This window comes from Lissotriton helveticus, chromosome 5_1, assembly GCF_964261635.1.
Source record: "Lissotriton helveticus chromosome 5_1, aLisHel1.1, whole genome shotgun sequence".
In the NCBI taxonomy this organism is placed as follows: Eukaryota; Metazoa; Chordata; class Amphibia; order Caudata; family Salamandridae; genus Lissotriton; species Lissotriton helveticus.
Window position 1 is genome coordinate 1,052,646,721 of NC_136065.1, and position 22,759 is coordinate 1,052,669,479.

The window sequence follows — 22,759 nt, forward strand, 5'->3', positions numbered from 1 at the left end:
CACAATCAGGAGCTGTATAGGGTGCACAATTAATGTAGCACCAGAGTGCAGGTATATGTATGTTCACAATGATTTTAATGAGGGCTCCTAATACGTTTGGAAAGGAGGAAGAAAAAGTGGGCCATAAATTAGTCAAAATAGAAAAAGGTAAAAACGTCTATAGAGGTACAGGTATAAGCCTGACGTTTAATCACTTTTAACTATAACGAAAAATTGCATCTATATGTAATGCAGCACAATATGCCATTGATATAGGCAAAAAAAGGGAAGACAAGATCACGGATGCACTATTCTCAGGATGAAAACTTCCAAAAACAAAGGTCAAAGTCAAACAGGGAAAGAATTTGCATCAGTCAAGAGACTACAGAGGAGGGGTTTAAATGCCATTGGCACTGTGACACTGTGCTTCTGATGTATGTAAAGGCTAGACCGCAAACCACTCTTGCAGGAAACAGACGGGGCAGGGCCTCGGTGGGGGGCTGGCGGGGGGGAATGGAGGGAGCAATGGTGTATAGCGGCCAGTGTTAGTAAAACTGGTGCACATACCGCTCTATATGTGAGAATACAGCCCAGCTAGCCAAAAATTAAAAGTAAATTAAAAATGAGATCTGTTAGGATATATCTGGTATAAAAGACCAAAAGAATAATCATCACAATATTAACGCACATTTATACAATTACAGAAAACTAAATGAATCTATAATTAGGAAAAGCTTAATCCATGGTAGAAATGGTTGGGCAATCCCTGAAGGATAATGTATCTAAATGAAAAGGAAGAATATATCTAATGAAAAAAGTTGAAAAATGTATCACGATGTAAACTCATAATAGCCAAATCTCTAAAAATTAAATGAATCAGTAATAAAAGATGACTAAACCCGTAACAGAAGTGAATGAGCTGTCCCTAAAGAAAGGGCTTACAATCTACAAGGGAGAACATCATGTGGAACTAAAACTAGCATAAAAGCCAGAGAATCCACAACCAATTGCAAAAGGGTGGCTGAGAAAGGCATATAATGTGGAAGAAAATTTTTAAAAAATGGTATATTTTTAATTAAATTCACATTATGTCTTTAAAACAAAAGTAACTAAATCTTTTTATATATTTGGACATTTTAAGCAATGATGATGGACATGAAGCAAAAGAGAATAGTAATAATCCCATGTGAAAACAATGATCTGGATAAGGACAAGTATGGCAATATGAAAGGCTCACATCGAGATTACACTATTCTATTTATCTAGTGTATTAAGTTCATGGTTGATAATGCCACATCTTAAAATCCAACGGCATTCACACCGAGTGAGTAAATGCAAAATGTTGCCACCTCTTATAGGAAGCCGTACCTGCTCGATAACTTGCTGCAACAAATAATCTTCTAAGTGATTGTGGGTAGAAAAGTATGTGACCAAGAGGACATTTTCAGTCCACAATGAATGCAGCTCTTGTGTTGGATAATGTGAGTCTTAATCATCTGGGTCGTTTGCCCGGTGTACAAAAGACCACATGGGCACCAGATGTCATATATCACGTTGGTGGATCTGCAGTTGGTCAAATGCTTCAGAGGATAAGTAATTGTGCCAGCCATGTTTGAATGCTTTTGTGTTAATGGTTTGTGAGCATATTGAGCCGTTCTGGCATTTAAAATGCCCTAATACGGGGGTAACCCCAAAGCTCCATGACAGATTGGTACCTGGATATTTCCCTGGGGGTCCATTTCATAGTATGCACTAGGTGATTACCCAGCTTCTGGCCCCGTTTATATGAAAACAGCGGAGGGTCAGAGAAGAGATCATGAAACCAAAGAATATTCCAGTTCTTTTTTTATTATTTCCGGATATCAGTTGCAGAACACTGATACATACCGAAAGCAACCGCTATTTGCCCAGGACGCCCTAAACATGCTTCGTTCAAATAGTAACCCTTATGGGTTTCTAAACCCATTTTGTGATTTGGTAACCTGCTCCTGAATGTCAAAACGGGATTAACATATAACAAAAGGCTATTTTGTTGTGCAGATCCTGTGAATTTTCAAATTGCGGGATTTTCTCCTGCAAAATAGCTTTGCACCTCAGGCCTCTTGTTCTTTGAAAACAGTTTGAGAGATGGGAAACGTCTATTAATGTGCCTATTATTAGGACTCTTGATAAATTGAACTGTTAATAAAGTTTTGCATTTGGCTATTTTGTTGTGCAGATCCTGTGAATTTTCAAATTGCGGGATTTTCTCCTGCAAAATAGCTTTGCACCTCAGGCCTCTTGTTCTTTGAAAACAGTTTGAGAGATGGGAAACGTCTATTAATGTGCCTATTATTAGGACTCTTGATAAATTGAACTGTTAATAAAGTTTTGCATTTGGCTGATGCCATTTTTATTTTTTAGCTTATGCTGAGATCCCTTTTCCTGTCTCCTGTTCGTTGGCTTTGTCCTTTCAGGTATTTGGATTATGTTAGGAACCAACGCCTAGGTGTACGTAGAGTTTACAGGGGCGGCTCCTCCATTATTTCGGAGAAACGTTATCCCACCTGCTGCGAGCGCAGCAGGCTCACATATTAATAAAACGGTAATAAATACCATTTAATCTATACTACTATTATAAAGAGAGAACAGAAACCTTTTGGCAAGGTAAACTCGGGAACCACAGCACCAATCCACACACCCAATACATTGTTGTAATCCTCAGGGTGTGTAGATGGACATAGGCTGCAAAAAATTAAAAAAAACGTAAATTAAAAAATTTTACTTTAAAAACAAAGTAGTCCCCTAAAAGTAGCGCCGGCCGCGACGTAGCGCTGGCCGCGACCTAGCGATGTACGCAACGTGCGTGATGACGACAGGCGGGGAGGAGCGGTGACGAGCCGCGAGGAGTGGCGGTGAAGTCCGGAGCACGGGGAAGAGCGGCGGCTCAGGTAAGGCAAAGGCAAAGGCGAGGCGGGAGGCGGGAGGCGGGAGCCGGTCTGGGCAATGTCGGGGCGGGGGCCGGGGCGGGAGTGCACCCAAGCCTGAAATGTTGCCCCCAGCCCCCTTCTGCCCCAGGCAACGCTGCCGCAATCCGGAAATGCTGCCCCCAGCCCCCTTCTGCCCCAGGCAACGCTGGGGCGGGCTGCTAGTATAATATGTTGCAGACTCACCCTGGCACAGCGCGAGGACAGGGGTCGGGCTGATTAGTGTAATTGCACTATTACTTCAGCCCACTGCCAGTTCGCATGTCAGATTGGCCGGCTGTCTAGAGTCGGCCAATCTGACAAGCGCACTTCGGAGCTAGCAATTCCAGGGCTGAGAAACAGCCGAGGGATTGCAGCCTGAGGCCCGCAGCCTCAAAATAAGCACTGGGTTAGCCTGCTCCAACCAATCCTGGAGCTGCAGCTGCCTAGTTTCATTTTCCACAAGGTAGGAAGTCCTTCCCTTTCCCATCCTAGTCATCAGCGAGGAGCTTAGAAAGACTGCAACGAGACACTATGTGCAAGCAAACGCAACAAATATGTGTGTTTTGGCATTTCTTCACACCATATCTCACTGCTGAGATTTAACACAGTATGTTTGTGTGTTGTGCAGTATGTTTATGTGTTGTGCAAAGTATGGAAAAATTCATGCATTTGGGTCAGTTAGCGTTGATGTTTTTCCGTTTCGGACTGGAAGTGTGGTACGATTTTTAGGACTGTATAGGGAAGTTTATTCTTGGTGTTACATTGTTCAGAGTTAATTCTGCAAGCCAGTTGCAGAGCAGGGTTTTCTGGTTACGTTCGTGGTTTTAATGAGGTGGGGAGTATTTAGCAGGCTAGGTTTTAAAGCGGTTTGTCATGGTCAGAGAGAATAAACCATGATAGTTCTTTAATATGTGAAAATAATCATGCATTTCCGCACAACAAGAGTGTACGATCTTCTAAGTATTGAGCAGCAGACATTATTTGTTCCATCTTAAAGTCAGAATGAGTGCAGAGAAACATTGCTACATATTATTCGAATGCAAAGCTGCAACGAAATATTCCATCATTTGATCACAAATCTTGTAATAATTAACCTAGCTCCACGTTTTGTGCTATTCCTATATTAGCAAACGCCCTAATAGTAGAACATGTCCACGCAAACCTATTACACAATGAATCACAACAAAAAGTTAAGCATTGAAAGTAATACGACTAGATGTCCAAATGGATCTGTTACAGTGAATCTACAGAATAATTAATATATACATGCACACAGGTCACAAGCATCGCAGCCAATGCATAACCTCCATTTTACACAGCAGCATATGCTCCTTTTTACATATCACGTCACGCCTCCATCTGCTGTACATTTAGAGCCATCTATTAGGTTTAAATCTTTTTATTGAAATCAATGCCTAAAAAATGAGACATTCACCACATGTGCTATACAAGCAGGTGCTGGTAGGAGGCAACATAAAGGCAACCAGGCCAATAAAAGGCCTCATGCTACCTGCAAAGAGCCATCTATTAAACTGTGGTTGCAGTATTCTCCCTCAAGAAGGTGTAGAAATGTGGCTAAATTGTGAAGCTTGGAACTAGACGAATAAGCACTAATCTTCCGCACTTGAAAAAAGTTCAATGAAAAATTACATCTCTTCCTGTGTGCCAGCCCCTTTATGCAAAGATTCTGAGAGAACCCATTTCTAAGTATATGATCATTTTGGTGGATTTTGGGGCCTGTGTATCTTGCTTTTCATTAAAATCATGACAATGAGTAACTGGAATAAAGAGTGTTTAGTATTGGCCACAGAGCCTATTTGAAGGGTATAGAAGGTGCTTCAGCTTATGCTTTTTTATTCCATTTTGTGATATCAAATTAAGATTTCAGCACCCCTATTCTAAAAATTGCCAGGTGCTCGTAGCCTTGACATTTGCTGCATATGTGAAATTATATCTAGGCATCCGTAGGAAATCCTCCTTCTCTGCATTGCCAACCAAGATTTTCCACTTTTGCTGGACTCTATATTTTGCTGATTTTAGAACTCTATGCACTTTACCCCTGCTAACCAGTAGTAAACTGCCAGCGTTCCCCTTTTAAACATGGTTAAATTGGATTATCCTGATTAACGCATTTAAATTGCCTCTAAGTCCCTAGTATATGGTGTATAAAGTGCAAGCAGGTCCTGAAAGTTAAATGACACTTGTGGACGTCAGCACCTCTATTGCCATCCAATACAGTGGCAATGCAAATAAGTCCTCACTCCTACCATTTGTAGCCTGCCTGCTGCAGTTTAAACCTGCATTGTAACCTGTTAAAACAACCACATTTTTACAGGTATATAACTCCCTTTTAAAAATTAATAAGTTACCTCTGTGTAAGCCTTTCAGTCCACAAGGTAGGGTGCATGGTATTAAAAAATAGGACATGTTGGCATGTAAAGTTAACATGTCATTACAGTGATTAGCACTCAAAAGTTATGTTCACTGTAGGAAAGCTAGCTGGCACATGGAGAAACACTGGAAGTGATATTAAATACTAATATTGATATCGGGAATTGGGGCATCTAGAAAAATAGTTAAAGAACTTTTTACTTTTTAATTTTTTTATTAAGAATCCAGTTCAATACTGAGGTTGGATTGTTAATTAATATTAAGGAAAAGTAACTCTTAAAAAGTCACATTTTCCTGCCTAATGTTCCTGGAAGATAGTTTGAAGTAGCTCCCCAGCTTCTCCTAGGGTATGCTCAGCCTCAAATAGATGTGAATGAGGTGTGAAGTCGCCCATGGGAGCAAACAATAGGTTGACCTGCATGGGCAGAGATGACTCCTGTATGCTCAACAGAATATCTAGGGTGGGGGCATGGGAATACTTTTGACAATACAATGTCAAATCCTGCTTCAGAAGTCTGTAGAGTTACATGTAACACTTGGGACACACTTATTGTGGATCCCCTTACTGGTTGCTGAACAACTCTGTTTTTGTCCGACCAGACTTCTGTCTATGGGGTTGTTGTAGGTACAATGCCTGCTTCAAACTGGATTTTAGTTTTAGATTTAGGAGGACAGTATGATTGCCATAATGCACTACCCACTCACATCCCCAGACTCAGAGCCTAAGTTTATTATGGCCAAAGGCTTTCACCACTTTGAAAATGCTCTGACAAATGGCATTTTAGGCCTGTTTGCAGTAAAGCAAATGGAACTACTGCAAAAGTAGGAAGGTCATGGCCCGGGAACTTTTATCCCATTGGATAGAGCGGATCCAGAAGCCATCACCATAACTGACTAGTTAGTGCCAGGCATTTAACCAGAATCTTCAGGCACACACTTCAAAACACTTGCTATAAATGCAGAATTCCAGAAGAGGACTGACCTGCTGTTGGTGATCTGAGAAGGGCCTGAAAGACTGGATCTGCTCCCTCTTATAGCAGGAAAAAGAAGTGGACTCCAATGGTCAGGTGGCTGCCCTCCTGTTTGGCTACAGGGAGACAACAAGCTGCAATAGGCTTTTTCCTGGAAGTAACCAGCTGACCAGTGGCAGCTGGACCTGCACTAAATCCTGCTTTTGGGACCTGCGTGACACCCTGGGGAGTTTCTAAGTACCTCCCCTGAGGACCTGGGGACCATAGATGTGTACTCCTGTGGGTGGTTGAGACATAAAAGATTGTGGCTTGATTTATATTTGTGGTGTGCATCTGCAACAGGGTGTACATAGGGAAGACTACTCAGGCGGCAAATGTTAGTGTTAGGATCACGCAGCACCGCTCGCGGATAAAGAAAAAAGTGCTAACTGCGCCCGTGGTGGAACATTTTGTGAGCTGCAACCACAGTGAGAATGATTTCAGATGGACGGTTTTGTTTTGGATTGATCCAAAACATTACGCTAATGTGGAAATGGCTCTACTTCAAAAGGAAGCCTATCTAATTATGAAATTCGACAGTGTGAATAATGGGCTTAATTGCCTCAGTGAAATTAACAGAGCGTGAGAAGCTCGCAGCATATTCCATGCAGGCAGCACTACTATTCCCAGAAATCACCTTTCAGGCCCACACGCCCCCACAGGTCACATGACAATCACATGACCCTTTTTTTAACTTTGGAGAAACGAACGCGCATCCTGCAAGGAGATTGTTCCTGCGTTTGTGTGCCAAGGGGAGACATTTTTCACGAAGTAAAGACGAAGGTAGGCCTCTGTTTAGGGCGAAAGGAATCAGATAATTGGTGCGCTCTGCACTACAACGCGGTCAGGCTAACACGCGTTTGTATTGCTTGTATTTTTTCACAGAAATCGAATTTATGTGAAAATCACTAGCGGAAAAGAACAAGGGGAGTCGTCTTCGGGAAAAGAAAGACGAAGGTAGGCTTCCGTTTAGGGCAGAAGGAATTACACAATTGGTGCGCTATGCGCTACAACGCGGTTAGGCTAACACGCGTTTGTATTGCTTGTATATTTCCACAGAAATTGAATTCTCCCGAAAATCAATAGCGGAAGTGAACCCCACCTGGGTGTATGCAAAGTAAGTCAGTCTCGTAATTGTTCATAATGCACAATTCAAACACACTATGTGCGAGTTTTACAATGGATATTTACACTGTTACAGAACATGTGATCCGCTTGAAGATTTTTTATCGGTGGCTGGAAAGTAGAAGCGTCGCCCGTGTGATAACGTGAAAGGTAAAATACCGCCATTTTTGGCCTCTGTTTTAGTTTTCCTTACTAGCAGAGACTTTTATTAAATAATATCACTTTGTTGCAGTGAGTACCCACGGCCTAGACCACAGTTCACTTTAAGTGCAGCCCTGGAACTTGAAATTACCAGGTATGATGCACTTTGTTCATTGGAGAAAGTTTATTGTAAATAAATAATGGATGGAGGACTAGATAGATAAAGTTTATCTTTTTTTGTATTTCATAAATAGTTTCCATGGACCAGACTCTGACAGCCCTGATGAGAGTCTCTTGATTTATCTACGGGACTTGAAACGCGTCGGCATCATTTCACTCTTTGGCATTTAATGCCAGTAATTCATGCAGAACCTTTTTGATTTGCATAGAAGTAGATGCACTTTGTATTGGGTTGTAATACTCTTTACATTTTTTCTGTTCAAGAGATGGTTTGATATTCAGGATTGAGACTGTATTATTGAATAACAGTTCCATGTTTCACTGTAATTAAGAGCACTTTGATATTGTAATTGTTTATATATGTTATTGTCATTTGTGTAGTAATGTTTTCATCATTGTAAAAGCTTCATGATTTGTTTTTGAATAACTTTGCAATGCGGCACTATATGGTAGTACATGAAGTTGATGATGTTCTTTGTTCTGTCTATACTAAAATAACTGAAAAATTCAAAATTGAATGAACTTAAAAGACTTAAATGTCTGGATAAACTAATAAATTTTGGTTTACCCAAATCTCGCATTCATTGTGACATTCGTAATAGAGGCATAGGTAAAACCCCCATTTTGTTGCGTTTGATTTATATTTCAGCAGATGGGTTACTCCTTCACAACCGTGATGGATATCCCAGGCGTCTAAATTTAAATCCCATATGATATCATGGAATTTATAGTTCGGCAGGTGGGATATCTGTCACCGTTGTGACGGAGTAACCCATCCGCTAAAATAAAAATCAGGCCTTAAGCCAAAAGGTGAAATCTTTGACCAGGACAAACCTCGTTGCTGCGTCCTAAACACGCTTCATTATAGTCGGCCTCAAATCATGTGTAGGTCCTGGTCTACCATGTTCATTGATTATCATTGGCTCTGTTAATACCGTAAAAAAAAAATAGGGTTGATGCACAATATCGGGACTCTCTGAGTGTTCATTAGACTTAGACAAAGGCTAATAAACAAGCCTACATATGACAAGATTCCATGTTAAAACCTCTTTCATTTATTCATAATTATAATCATTACATAAAACAAAACGTGTCACTTACGAATTAGCATACTCCAAATAATCAAGGTATAATTCTGCAAGAGGGCTAACATAAGGTATGCCTCTAATGCAACTCAAGGAAAGACTAAGTACAAAATAACAGAGTGACATAGAATCAGTAAAGTTAGAAAGCCAATGAAAGTCTAAGTATAAATCAAATAACAGACTGACATGGAGTCTCCCTTCATAGGAAACCATTAAGAAATTTGAAAAGTTTACAAACATAAATCCATAAACAGTCTAGTGTATAGTCTACTCTGTTAAAAGGCCAGGAAAGCTCTGGCTCATCTCCAAACTAACACACACATTTCCTGGTATGATGTAACATAACAGGTTTGAACTAGCAATGTTGCAAACACATAAACCAATCAATATTCTAGTAAACAAGACACTTCAAGAGACACCTACTTACTAATGCCTCTAATTGGTTAGGTTATGCATAACTAATTAGGGAAACACAGTGTCATTGTTAAGTAGCACAGCACTGTAATGGTTTGTTTGTCTAATGAATGACATACACTGAAAATCGGCAGGAACTCTGGAATGTTAAAAACTAAAGAAAATCCTGAGCATTGCTTCCTCAAGATAACATAAATATTACATTTAATGCTTGTACAGACACTTCAGTTGGAACTTCCTTTTCAAGGATTTTCCTGAAATGGAAAACCACACAATCATAGAGAGAGAGAGAGAGAAAGGCTCACATGCTCTATTATTCTGAAAATATGATTATCTCTCAAGGCAGACTGGCCATGGCCAAATCATGCTTGCTAACACACCCTAAATTAAGCATTTTTTAACATGTACAAACTCGCCTAAAGTGCTTTGTAGTTTCTGGTGCATTTTTGTGCTAAAAACTTTTAAAATGGATATCTCTATTTTCCCTTATTGGACTCTTGTCATTTGATGTCATTTTGTTTATTAAGATTTACTCTGCTTTTCTAATTCTGTTCGGATTTGTATTATTTTGCATGTTGACTTTATTACTATTTTTGTACTTCATAAATACTTTACACAGTGCCCTACGTTAAGCCTGTCTGCTTAGTGCCATAGCTACCAGGGGGCTGAGCTCAGGTATAGACTTTAAGGGTTTAATCTGACAAAAATTGTGATTATTTATTAAACTCAATAGTAATCCAATTTCTTACAACATCTAATACCAATGTCCGTGCACCCCTGACGACAAGATGTCCGTTATGTTACTTAGTTGCTCTTTGAAATATCCTTTTTCCCAACCTCAAACATTTCATCATTTACTTCTCTCCTCTCTTTGACTATGAAGCCAATAGCAAACATGATGTCTCCCACCTCTTCCCTTCCTTTTCCATACTGACCTTTCACTGCAGTGGTCCAGCTGAAGCGTATCTGTAGTGTCGGTTAACAGGCAGACATGTTGCAGGATGCTCCTTCCTCTGAGCTCCACAAAATCAAAAATATTTCGAAATATCTAACAATTTTATGTTGAGTCTCTTGCTTGCCCTTTGCTTTTCACAGAAAGCATAGGGCAACGTGGCTTGGCACTACTATAATTACCAGGTTGCTCCTAGAAGAATTTTGATCCTGGGCTCATGTTGGGTAGGAGAAAGCACAAAATATCACGGTGAGTAGGACGGCAAGAATTTCCTACATCAGCGGCTGTAAAGGTTTATGTATGAGTTTATGGTCATATTATCCTTGCTCCTTCTCTTCGCTCTGAATTTCTGTTTTGTGGTAGTTAATGCGTTGTAAAAAAAGCAAATCCGCTTTGCCCATCACATTAAATCTGCTCCAAGTCCCCATTTGTCTCCATGAACTTTGGCAGCCATGTTGCTTTTAAGTGATTTACATATTACATGTTGCATATTGGAATCGTGTCATGACTCTCTCTGAAAGAACTATTCTGTGATTCTTTTCTGCAGGCAGCTTATGGAAAACCAGATCAACACTGTGGAACGCGGAGTGTTTGACGACATGAAGGAGCTTGAGAGGCTGTGAGTGTTAATATTGTTGGACAGGTGGAGGGGCGAAGGGAGGTAGATACTCAAAGCACACATAGAATAAATGTTATTTCACATAGATGTAACAGTGATATAAAGTTTTGTATATTACATACACATTAGTGTGTTTTAGTACATAGTTGATGTCACTATTTTCCTCTGTTCACCCTGTATTTGCCTTCCACTGTGGTTTACAATCTGTAGTTGGCAGAAACTTGGAATAGTATCCTCTGAGAACGTGGAGCTCTGTCACTTGATCTATGCTCTTAATGTGCAGGTAGATGTTTGGGAGGTTGCAAGCATAGAAGTCGAAACATTTCCAGAACCTTGGCCATTGCATCTAAATCCTAGTTGTTGAGGTGGAAAAGAAGCAGTCAATTTTCGACAGAGAGAAAAACAGAACAGTATTGGTTTATTGGACCACAGTCACCTTGCGTCTCTGGATAGTCACTGATACAGAGGACTGTCAGCAATCATTTCCTATTGGGATATAGTCCTTAGAGCCGAAAGCACCACTGATCGCTGCAAGCAGAATCCAAAGAAATAAAATGAAGGCATAAGAGTATTATGAACAGAACTCTGATGTCTACATTCACCAATAACGTACACCCGGCTCTCACCTGAGACTGAAGGAAGGTCAGTAGTTTATCTGGAGGCAGTGTTCTTGACTTGTGGTGATTACCTCAACTACGCTAAGGCATTGCCATTGGAGGTAGGTGGGTGGCGAGAAGCTGGAAGGTTGGTCACACACATATTGTGTTCAAGTTATATATGGGAGACTATTACACAGGATGGTCTCAAAGCCAACGGGGGTGGGCCACGAGAGGGACTCTGGCCACAATCTGGCATTATGTACTCCCTTCTAGGCCCAAACCCTTGTCGGCATTGCTCCTTCCATGTAAACTGCTGTACTGTAAACCTGCAAAGGTGAATGCCATCCTGCTTTTGGAGGATACTGTGGGCATAGAAAGTTGAAAGAAAATAAACACAGCATCTGTCTAGCTACAAGAACAAGGCCAAGATGTGATAAAAAAGGCTTGGGCACCAAACATGGAGAGGAGAACACCTTACGTTCATAATTTGGAAATCTAGACTTTTCACAACACATTATTTTAGTAGTAGGTGCACTTTTGTGAAAATATGTGCCTATTAATACATTTTAAAGCGAGTCTGGGGAATAACAATATCCAAAATTCAATAGAATTTTAAGACATTGTTTCTGTGGGTTATGAGGGCAATATGAGCATCCACAAACCGATTTTTTGGGTAAATTCCAGATAAATTGTGCATTTTAAGGAAATGACATTACCCCAGCCTCATATAATAAAGGAGTATTTTGCTAACTTTCTCTGCCACAGAAAAGCAGCCCATATTGGACACACAATGGCTACAGTGGACTTTGGACCAGCCCATTCTGGTATTGTCATATAGCCAGAATGGGCAGTCCAAGCTTACTCAAAAGACAAGGGTAAGTTACCTTTCCCTACTTATCTGCTGGAGGCTAAGTAGGGAAATATTGTGGGGCAAAAATAGAGGCCTAACTTTCGACACCAAAAATATTGTGAAGGGTAATACACAAAGGTAAGTATAGGTTTGCAATTCTTGACTTCACACATGTAGCTTAACGATATAGATATCTTCAAGGGACCTAGATGTTGAGATGTCAATAGTACATCTATACTTACGTATATGCACTTACATATGTAATATTTTGGTTCTCGACCAGTAGGCCTCATTATTTTGGCCCTACAACATGTTTATTTTGTATTTTGACATTCAATTAGAGAGCATTCCCCTCAATGTTCAACATCTCTAGTAAATGTAATACTCTGTTGCTGGAAAATTCTTGTGAAGGACGTTAATTAAGAACACTCAGAACATAAGACCTTGATTCTAAGAAAAATACTCAAGGTCGTGCTCTTAAATTGGTCGTTTTCTAAACGTTTTGGAAGCCTTACCTTTCCCATGTTTTCCCTATCACCTGTCACAACCCCATCAGCACAAAACAACATCCCAAGTCCCTTGGTGGGGATCATGCCACTGGAGATAATAAGCAGGTTCACAAATCAGGGAAGAAGACTCTGAATGTAGGTTGTGCACATGGATGCATAGCTTTTTGACCACATGTAAAGGGGTAGAAAGCTCCACTGTTTTTTCTCTGTTTGCTTACCCTTGCAAAAAGCGTATTCCCTACTTTTTCTACATATTTAGTCTAGCGTAATCCTAAACCCAAAGCCAAAATGTTTTTGTTCCCGGTATATCAAAACACTGACTTACATGGAAGGATGGGTACGCTGATGTGCATCCATTTGCGAGTGGAAGCCACTGGCATAAACTGTGCCTACTGTGCCCGCTACTGCCCACCTACAACCTCCAGCTAAATTCCTTCATTTGAAATGATAACAATCTTCCGGCATTAACAGCAGGTTTGATCCATATGCAGATCAAGCAGTTTAGCACTCACTGTATCCAGGGTCCTCAGCTCTTATAGTTGCATACCTCAAGGTGATGCTCTGCCCGCCCCTGTGTTCTATGACACTGTTTCCTGTGTTTGTGCCTTAGCTTCCTGTTTCTTTTCGTGGGCTATTGGTTTGTCTCAGATGACCACAGAATCGAGATAGTTGTGTGTAGATACTTATTGATGAATGGAACTCACTTCAGCTGGACCTTGAGATGATTGGGTCCTGGAGCTCGCTTCTGCTGGACCTTGAGGTGATTGTGTCCTGGAGTTTTCTTCAGCTGGACCCTGAGATGATTGTGTCCTGGAGCTCGCTTCTGCTGGACCATGAGATGATTGTGTCCTGGAGCTCGCTCCTGCTGGACCCTGAGATGATTGTGTCCTGGAGCTCGCTTCTGCTGGACCCTGAGATGATTGTGTCCTGGAGCTTGCTTCTGCTGGACCTTGAGGTGATTGTGTCCTGGAGTTCGCTTCTGCTGGACCCTGAGATGATTGTGTCCTGGAGTTCTCTTCAGCTGGACCCTGAGATGATTGTGTCCTGGAGCTCGCTTCTGCTGGACCCTGAGATGATTGTGTCCTGGAGCTCGCTTCTGCTGGACCATGAGATGATTGTGTCCTGGAGCTCGCTCCTGCTGGACCCTGAGATGATTGTGTCCTGGAGCTCGCTTCTGCTGGACCCTGAGATGATTGTGTCCTGGAGCTCGCTTCTGCTGGACCTTGAGGTGATTGTGTCCTGGAGTTCGCTTCTGCTGGACCCTGAGATGATTGTGTCCTGGAGTTCTCTTCAGCTGGACCCTGAGATGATTGTGTCCTGGAGCTCGCTTCTGCTGGACCCTGAGATGATTGTGTCCTGGAGCTCGCTTCTGCTGGACCCTGAGATAATTGTGTCCTGGAGCTCGCTTCTGCTGGACCTTGAGGTGATTGTGTCCTGGAGTTCGCTTCTGCTGGACCTTGAGGTGATTGTGTCCTGGAGTTCTCTTCAGCTAGACCCTGAGATGATTGTGTCCTGGAGCTCGGTTCTGCTGGACCCTGAGATGATTGTGTCATGGAGCTCGCTTCTTCTGGACCCTGAGATAATTGTGTCCTGGAGCTCGCTTCTGCTGGACCTTGAGGTGATTGTGTCCTGGAGTTCGCTTCTGCTGGACCTTGAGGTGATTGTGTCCTGGAGTTCTCTTCAGCTAGACCCTGAGATGATTGTGTCCTGGAGCTCGGTTCTGCTGGACCCTGAGATGATTATGTCATGGAGCTCGCTTCTTCTGGACCCTGAGATAATTGTGTCCTGGAGCTCGCTTCTGCTGGACCCTGAGATGATTGTGTCCTGGAGCTCGGTTCTGCTGGACCCTGAGATGATTGTGTCATGGAGCTCGCTTCTGCTGGACCCTGAGATAATAGTGTCCTGGAGCTCGCTTCTGCTGGACCCTGAGATGATTGTGTCGTGGAGCTCGCTTCTGCTGGACCCTGAGATGATTGTGTCCCACCTTCTGAAGTCGAGCATACAGCAAGAGCATCACTCCGGAAGAGAAGCCATTTGGTTTGTTAATGGAACAGGTAGCTACACAAATGTGGAGAACCAGAAAGCCATACAGCTGCTAACCAAGAAGGACAACAAAATAATGCTGTCCAGCTACTAGCCAGGACACGATCCTGTTAAACCTGCCCAAGAGGAACCAGGATAAACCCCTGAAACCTTATCATTCAAGTGAGCACAGATGCAGTGCCTTTGAGCAGTGGTTAGCAGGCACTTTAGCAGTCCCAACCAGGCCATCCATTTCCGTATTTTTCACGCTCTCTCTCCATCTGGCCATAACTTCACTTTAGCTCTGATATTATAATTCCATAGGATTATCGTTCCATCCCTGAAATCTTTAACACTGAATATCTTTTACCTAAACGTTCTCTGCAGCCTGAGCTACAGAATTAAAACTATGATGTCATGATAGTATTATCATACACTCTTACACCCTTAAGAAAACTGTCCTGTGCAGTTATTCGCTTTGAATGTCTTCGATTTCTCCCTTTACTAGTGATTTGCTATTATTTTTTCTAGTTACAATTTATGTTACTACTTATGTTTTTTTGATCATGTACAGATACTAATTTTGTACATCTTTGCTGCAAAGTTTTGTTTCTCCGAAAAATGAAAAGCTAATTACACAAATTTAAAATAAAATCACTTAATTATTTGAGCTGGAGTACAGTTTATGGCCCACGTGACGGATGAGGCGTGATGCAGGTCCAGGAATAAGGAACCGTACTACAAATGTATTTATTGTTTGAGGTTTTGTTGCCACATCAAATTGCCTGTATCGCAGGGAGTCCTTTGGAGTGATAGACTTGAGACGATCCATTTACCAAGGCACTGTGAATATTTGATTATACTTCCAGGGGAACAGAAGAAGAGAGTGCAGCAAAGTGTTCTTCGATTTGGAATGCCCTGGTCCTAATTTGCAGTTTGGCCTATTCTATTGAGAGCGCTGTGCCTCGGTACCTATATCCAAGGACTTGTAGTGCTTAAAACATGCTTTCAGTTTTATGCATTTAAAGAAACTGTAAACTTGCATATTTTCCACACTAAGAAACAATCAGTGTCTGATGCCTTCCATCCTGTAACTCCACCATTACCTCTTCCCGTACGCAGCATGAATTACGCTACCATTCCTAGTGCCAAGAAACGTTCTGGTTCTCCAAGCACTTTATAAAACTGATAAATAAATGCCTTTGCATGAGTCTTCTCTGAAAGGTGACATGGTCCTGACCAATAATCAAACAAGCATTGGCAAAGTGAATAGGTCTTGCCTACAAGAGAGCTATTGACTTTGTCAATTTTATTGGGCAATGTTGTACAGTAGTAAGGCTGCTGTGCAGCAAGGCTGAAAGTAATAAAAACAATTGCAACCACTATGACTATGCCAGCACTGGCAGCATCCTAGCAATATTTAGTACAGCTCGTGGGGCGGCAATTTACACAGAGTGACTTTGACACCCTGTTGCACCCCTGATTAGGGCTTGTGTGCCATGTGGCACACATACATGCCCTGAGGGGCATGTATGTGTGCCACATGGCACAGGTGTAAATGCACTTATTTGCGTTTGCATAGGAATTCGTTATTTACCACCAATTAATAATTTGTGGTAAATAACGAATCCTGAAACCACTGTAGCACTGTTTCCAGTGCTACCTACATATCAAAATGCAGATTCAGTAATTTTTCAGATTCGGTAATTTTACCGATTCGGTAAATTACCGATTCGGTAAAATTACCGAATCTGCATTTTCTTATGCCCCTACTTCTCAGTATCCAAAAACCGGTCGGTAATGGCCGAAAATCGGTATTTTCGACCGTTACCGACCGGTATTTTGATACCTACATCGGGCCCTTAGTTCGTTGTTCCTGTGCTCCTGAAGCAAGATTATTGCTCAATATTACTCATAATTACTCAAGCTTGAGTAATTGCATAATCTTGGTAATTTCGCAGAGTAAGTAACAGTAAGAGTAATGCAGCGTTACTGAAATGATTTCAAATACTTCGACGTAATAAAAATTTAACCCAGGCCTAATGTTAAGTTAAGTTAAGTTATGCTCCTCCCTATAGCTCTGAATTCCTTGTCACACTTGCATAGTGCAGTCCATCATCTCACATCACTGGTGTGGCGAAGTAGCCTGGTTTGGCTTGTGAGAGCGACTCTATGTGATTGTTATTCCACTGCTTTGATATGCATCTTCACTGCAGTTAGAGCAGATATGTGACAAGAACACCCCACCCTCTCCTTGAGTTCCGCTTATGTGATTGGATCAAAATGTTAATGTTAGAATGTCTGTGGTATAAAGGGATTTATGAAGTACTACAAAAATCTCTTTCCTGTGAAGTAACAGTCTATTGAAGGAACTCTCATATTCCTCACTCTTTCCCACCCACTCTTCTACACCATCTTGTGCAGTCGTTTTACTTGAAGGTGTAATGACCACAATAAACATGGTTGGTTAAACAGACTTTAACTTTAGTTGCAGCCAATTGCTGTGCTGTCTCAGGTGATGTGCATGTGTAGGAATCGCAGAAAGTAAGAAAAAAGCGCTTTGCATGATTATGGAGGCCCAGAAAAAAAACATAGGTATGTACTTTTCCCTGCCTTTCATTAGAAGCTGGTGAACCGTTGCCAGGCCCAAAAAAAAGCCAGCCTGAAAGATGATGTGCTACTCATTTGTAGCACATAGGGCTCCATGCAGCCTCTTGACAACCAGGTCTGCTTCAAGATTTCCAGATCCAAGGAAAGCATCCCGTTTTTACAAAAACAGAACTTGCTGATCTGCTTCAAGGGCTAATTCTATCTTACCCCGGGATGAGCCTGTATCCAATGTTTCCAGCATCTAAGCAAAGTATGCGGGACAATTGCTTCGCACCCATTTATAGGGTGGGCCTAGATATATGTCAGCACTGCCTCCGGCTTCAGCTGCTGCAAGTGCCAGACGAGCTCCAGAAGTAGAGAATGAAAACCGTCATAAAAGTTACAAAACGACAATTGCAAAAGGAGAAAAGTAAAAGAAGGGGAGATCAACAAAGGGCATGTATTGGACAATGGTTTGGAAGGGGAAGAAATTGTCACGAAAAGACATTATCAAGCAAAGAATAGGGTATACCAGGGTCAGATTATGCATAGTGCTGGGGTAATGTGTCCCGGTTATGGTATTGCAGAAGGGCCAGGTAATTTTGTTAACTTGTAACTCGCTGATCCTAATGTACAGCGCTCTGATACCTCCGGGTCTAGCCAGCGCTATATAAAACTCTGCAAATAAAATAAAAAAAAATAAACTGATAGTGCTGGCATGCACGTAGCGGCAGCACTAGCTTGGGAAGGTGTTCCCCACCCCTATGCAAATGAGGGAACCACTTTGCCTCTGTGCCAGCGCAATATTATGGATCTATGCACAGATGCTAAGAGGCCGTCGGGAAATAAACTAACAGTGCACTACAGTGAAGTGGTGCACTCTCAGTGTGTCCCTGCGGGCAGCCATCTAGAGTTGGGAAAAGGGGCCCTGTAGACACCCATAACTCCCTCAAGAAGGCGGTGCAGTCCACTCACTGCCCCACCTGTAGGGGTATCTTTGTCCCTCTATGAAGTGCAGGCAGTTGCTGCCTGCACAGTATAATACGGATCACCTGGTTAAAGCAGCCACTCTGTCATTCACTCATCTGCTGCCCCTAGGACAGGTGCTAGTTTGAGAGTGCATTAGCGCGCACTGTCCCTGTTTCCACCTGTTGCACCTGTTCAAAGGAGCACCGTGATGCATATAGAGACTGCTATATTTACATAGAACGTTCCCAGAGATTCTTCTTAATGGGCATTCCATCTTCTCCCATATTTTTCATGTTATTTAAAAAAAGCAAAGCAAGGCCTCTTTAATTGAAATGATCATAACTCACTCACTCAATTTGTGCTCACATTGTTGTACTATCCTACCTATTTGTTCATCCTTCGAATGCTATGATGCTATTCTGAATTCAATACCATCTTGACTTTCCCCATATGATACTTGGTGGCATTAAACTTCTATTGGAAATCAATCAACAACAACACACACTCTTTGGCTAACGTCTATCTGACCACTCTCTAATAAACACTCACTCCATCCTATACACATGAGAATACGCTTGACAGTTGCTATGTCACATAGACTCATTTCTCTTTCATTGATCAACTTCCCTCTGACCATCCCATAACAAACATGACAAATGAAGCCACAATGAGGATCCCAATTATGGAAAGGAAGTACTCATCAGATTCTATCCAAGACTTCCCTGACCACTTCTTCATGACCTCTCATAACTCCTCAATTCCATCTCCCTCAACATATTGAACCAATCCCTGCATTTGCCATTTAAGTCTCACTATCCTTCTGCACCTTCACCCCAGCAGCCTGGCGCCCACATACTTAGGCTTCTTCCAGAATGTGTTCCTTAAAGATGCAGATATACATACTTTTCGGTGAGTGGTAAAAAAAACATGGATCCTTCAGCATCTTGACGCCTTTATTGCAGCCCTCATCTCCCTAATGTCAGGTCTAGATGCTGCCAAAACGTATTTTAAGGATGGCCTCTTCTCCTTGAGATCCCAACCCTAGTGGCTAGCCTGCAGCATCCAATTTCTTCTCTTCCCTCTACCCTCTAACACCTGCCCCCAGCTATTGTCTACTCTGATGTCTCTTCTTATGGCTTTGCTTCTTCACTGGAAAACCTCCACCTTCTATGGGACCTCTGCTGTGCCCCTCTAAGTCTGACTCTCCGTCTTGTACACCGCCAGGGCCGGACTGGCCGTAGCGTGCACCGGGCAATCCCCGGTGCGCCGCACAGGTGGGGGCCCCCTGGGGGCCATTTTTGTTACAGGGCCGTTTTTGCAGCATAGCTGCAAAATCGGCCCTGAACAAAATCGGCCGAAAACCGGCCCTGGCAAAGAGCTCGGCCGGCCGAGCACTTTGCCAGGGCCGGTTTTGGTTCCCAGTCCGGCCCTGTACACCGCCTTCACCCCTACTTACTTCATACAGCCTGTATAATTTCCCACACCCTCCCGACTGAGCTATTTCCAGTACTCAACTCCTCAAGGTCATCATTTGCCCCCGCTGACCCTTTCGGTCCCCAAATTTGCCAGTATCTAAGCCTCGCCACCTCAGTTTTCTCCTGTCTTTCTTCAATATCTAATCTAATCATGCACTCGTGTGACACTTACCTAAAAAGCTGTCAATCAGCAATTATCAAACCTTAACTCATAAAACCTGGTGCTGACCCTGTTATTTCTTCTTTGAAAATGTTGCCGAATAACCCTTATTTTACCATAATCTTGAATACCTGGAGTTCATTCTGTCCACTCACTATGTCTTCTTGCACAATCTACCAAAATATCTGCAAGCTGCCTTTTGAGCACTGCATTTAATGGAAACTACCCTCCCACATATCTAACTTCATTATCTTTAGTCACCAAGTCACTTATCCACATATTCAGTGATGTCTCTAGAGCTATGTTTCTTAACTTTTAGACTTTTGTAGCTCTAACTTACTCACTACTTTAAACCGAGCCCCCACACTGAATAATTACTGCAATCTGGGAGCCACCACTGAATAATTACTGGAATCCGGGGACCCCCACCAAATAATTATTGTATTTTGGGGACCCCCACTGTGTCATTATTTGAATCTGGGGACTACGGCTTTAGCAATTTTTATGATTGAACTGCAAAACACTACACCAAAATACAGAAACAAACATTCATCAAACAAATCATGAAATACTTTATTTAATTCACAAATACAAAAAAAATCTGAATTTTCATTTCAATGAGAAGTTTGGAGCTTTTCTAAATTCAGTTGATGCCATTGATCGTCTGTACTACATTCTGTCTGATGCACTTGCACTGCTCCCACGAATCAAGCTGAGGATACCAACCCAACTTTTAGTCTCCAATTTCCGCCTTCACATTTACAGAACATTTAAAAAATTTCAATTTTCAATTTTGCTTCTTTATTTATATACGTTTTTATTAATTTGTTAATATAATTTAATTTTCTAAGGGGTCACGGACACCCTGAGTAGGCGTCGTGGACCCTCATGGGTCCTCACATTAAGATCTGCTGCCGTAGAGCATTCACCACACTGCTACCCTGGGATCAGCGCATGACAAGCTTTCATCCAACTTTTCTATGGTTCATTTCCTGGCCTTCTCGTGGTCCAACTCTATTCCCTAGGTCTCCTCTCAGGGTTAGTCCTGCTCACCTCATTTTTCTCTTAAACCTTTTTCACTTTGGTGACATCATCCAGTCGTCAATTCACCTCCACGTGGTTGAGAATCAAAATCTTTTCTCCATTTCAATCCCTCAGCTCTCTCCTCCATTTCCAAACCTCTGCTTGTCTTAGAGCCTCTCCACTTCCTCTTGTACCCTGTGATCATAGATAAGGCGCCCTGAAGCCCTGTGCTTCATCAGAAGGCTGTGCCACCTCTGAAGACCGAGGTTCTTTGAGGTCAGCCTGGGTGCTGTGGAGCAGCCGGTCTGGGACTGTGCACATATGCAGCTGAGCACTCTGGGAGAGCTGTGAGTGCCCTGGTCAGCAAAGGTTTGTTTAAGCCCCTGCTTTTCTGTCTTTCCAAGTGCTTGGAGCCAGGAAGTATGCCTAACCCTGCTTGCACACCGCATTTCCATGCGTGACTAAGTCTTAATTGCAAAACAAAATGTGGAACAAATGAAAAAATTAGAGACCCAGGCAAACAAGCAGACTGAATATGGAAGGAATTCTCTTAAGATAATATGATTAACGGAGGGTTTCATTTTAATATTGCTACAAGTTACAAATGTTTTTTTAAAGCCACGAACACAGATGTGGTGGCCGCTGGCAACCACTGATCCCCTTCCCACGTCAGAATGAAGAAATGACGGTCTGAGGGATGGGAAATGTGAAATGTGTCTCCATGCGTGAGATGCCGCTTTACCTACAGGCAAATCAGTGATATTTCTGCACGCGACTCCCTCACTGCTGACAGCATGAAATTAGCATAACGCAATTTTTAAGGCCAGAGGAACCATTGTTTTGCATAATTTCAATGCTCGGGGCTTTGGCACTCCCCGAGGAGTCTGCTAACTGCTTGGGTAGACTCTTGGGCACAAGTTTATTACGGTTTCACGCAAGGCAGCACAGCGTCCAAATATGCTGCGCTGCATTGTGTGAAGGGGATACACAAAGTGCAGAGTCATAAGTGCTAGGATTGTCTTGCTGCTGGTGTCATCCCATGCGCCGGTGCACACATAGACAGCCAAGCACCACGCTCCGCATTTCATCTTGGCGCAGGGGGGACTGCGTGCTGTCCATCATTGGATTTCTAGGCGAAGCATACACTTCCAGTACAAATTATTAAGTATAGACAAGAGTACTGGGTGTGTGCTGTGCACTGTAGCACACACGTGGTGCTTCGGTTCCTGGGGAAGGGAATGCACCCCCCTTTGTTTACATCTGATTCCACTAGGGTTAGTCTCTGACACTAAGGCTGGTGAGACTACCTTACTATATTGGGTTTTCTATAAAAACCTATAGGCGTTTGCATTGATTCTGTCTTTGAAAGCCCCTTTGAAAAGCAGAGCAAAATGGATTTGGCGCTGTGAAAAGGCCACCTTTGTAGTGTAAAAGAACCTTGAACACTGGAAACTAAATCCATGCTTCTGCTTTGTGCCGCTTTCCGCCATTTTGCGACACTTAGCCTGATGGTAGCAGTGGCATGAGGCATTAATAATTCTGGGCCTTGGGCTTTGTTCAATCAAAAATCAAACCACAATCGAAAAGGGGATGCCACCGACTTGCTGGTGATTCTTGTTATTTTTTTTTCTTCTTCTTAGACGGCTGAACCGGAACCAGTTGAACTCTCTGCCAGAGCTGTTGTTCCAGAACAACCAGGCCCTCTCCAGACTGTGAGTA

At 42.4% G+C, this 22,759-nt stretch overlaps 1 protein-coding gene across 1 annotated transcript in view; it reads left to right on the forward strand.

The window, feature by feature from the left end:
- The window catches only part of SLIT1 (slit guidance ligand 1), an 899,254-nt gene that overhangs the window by 177,885 nt on the left and 698,610 nt on the right, over positions 1 to 22,759 (forward strand). Inside the window, exons 3-4 of the mRNA XM_078643589.1 lie at positions 10,773 to 10,844; positions 22,681 to 22,752. Coding sequence (XP_078499715.1) covers positions 10,773 to 10,844; positions 22,681 to 22,752 — 144 coding nt within the window. The remainder of the gene's footprint in view (positions 1 to 10,772; positions 10,845 to 22,680; positions 22,753 to 22,759) is intronic.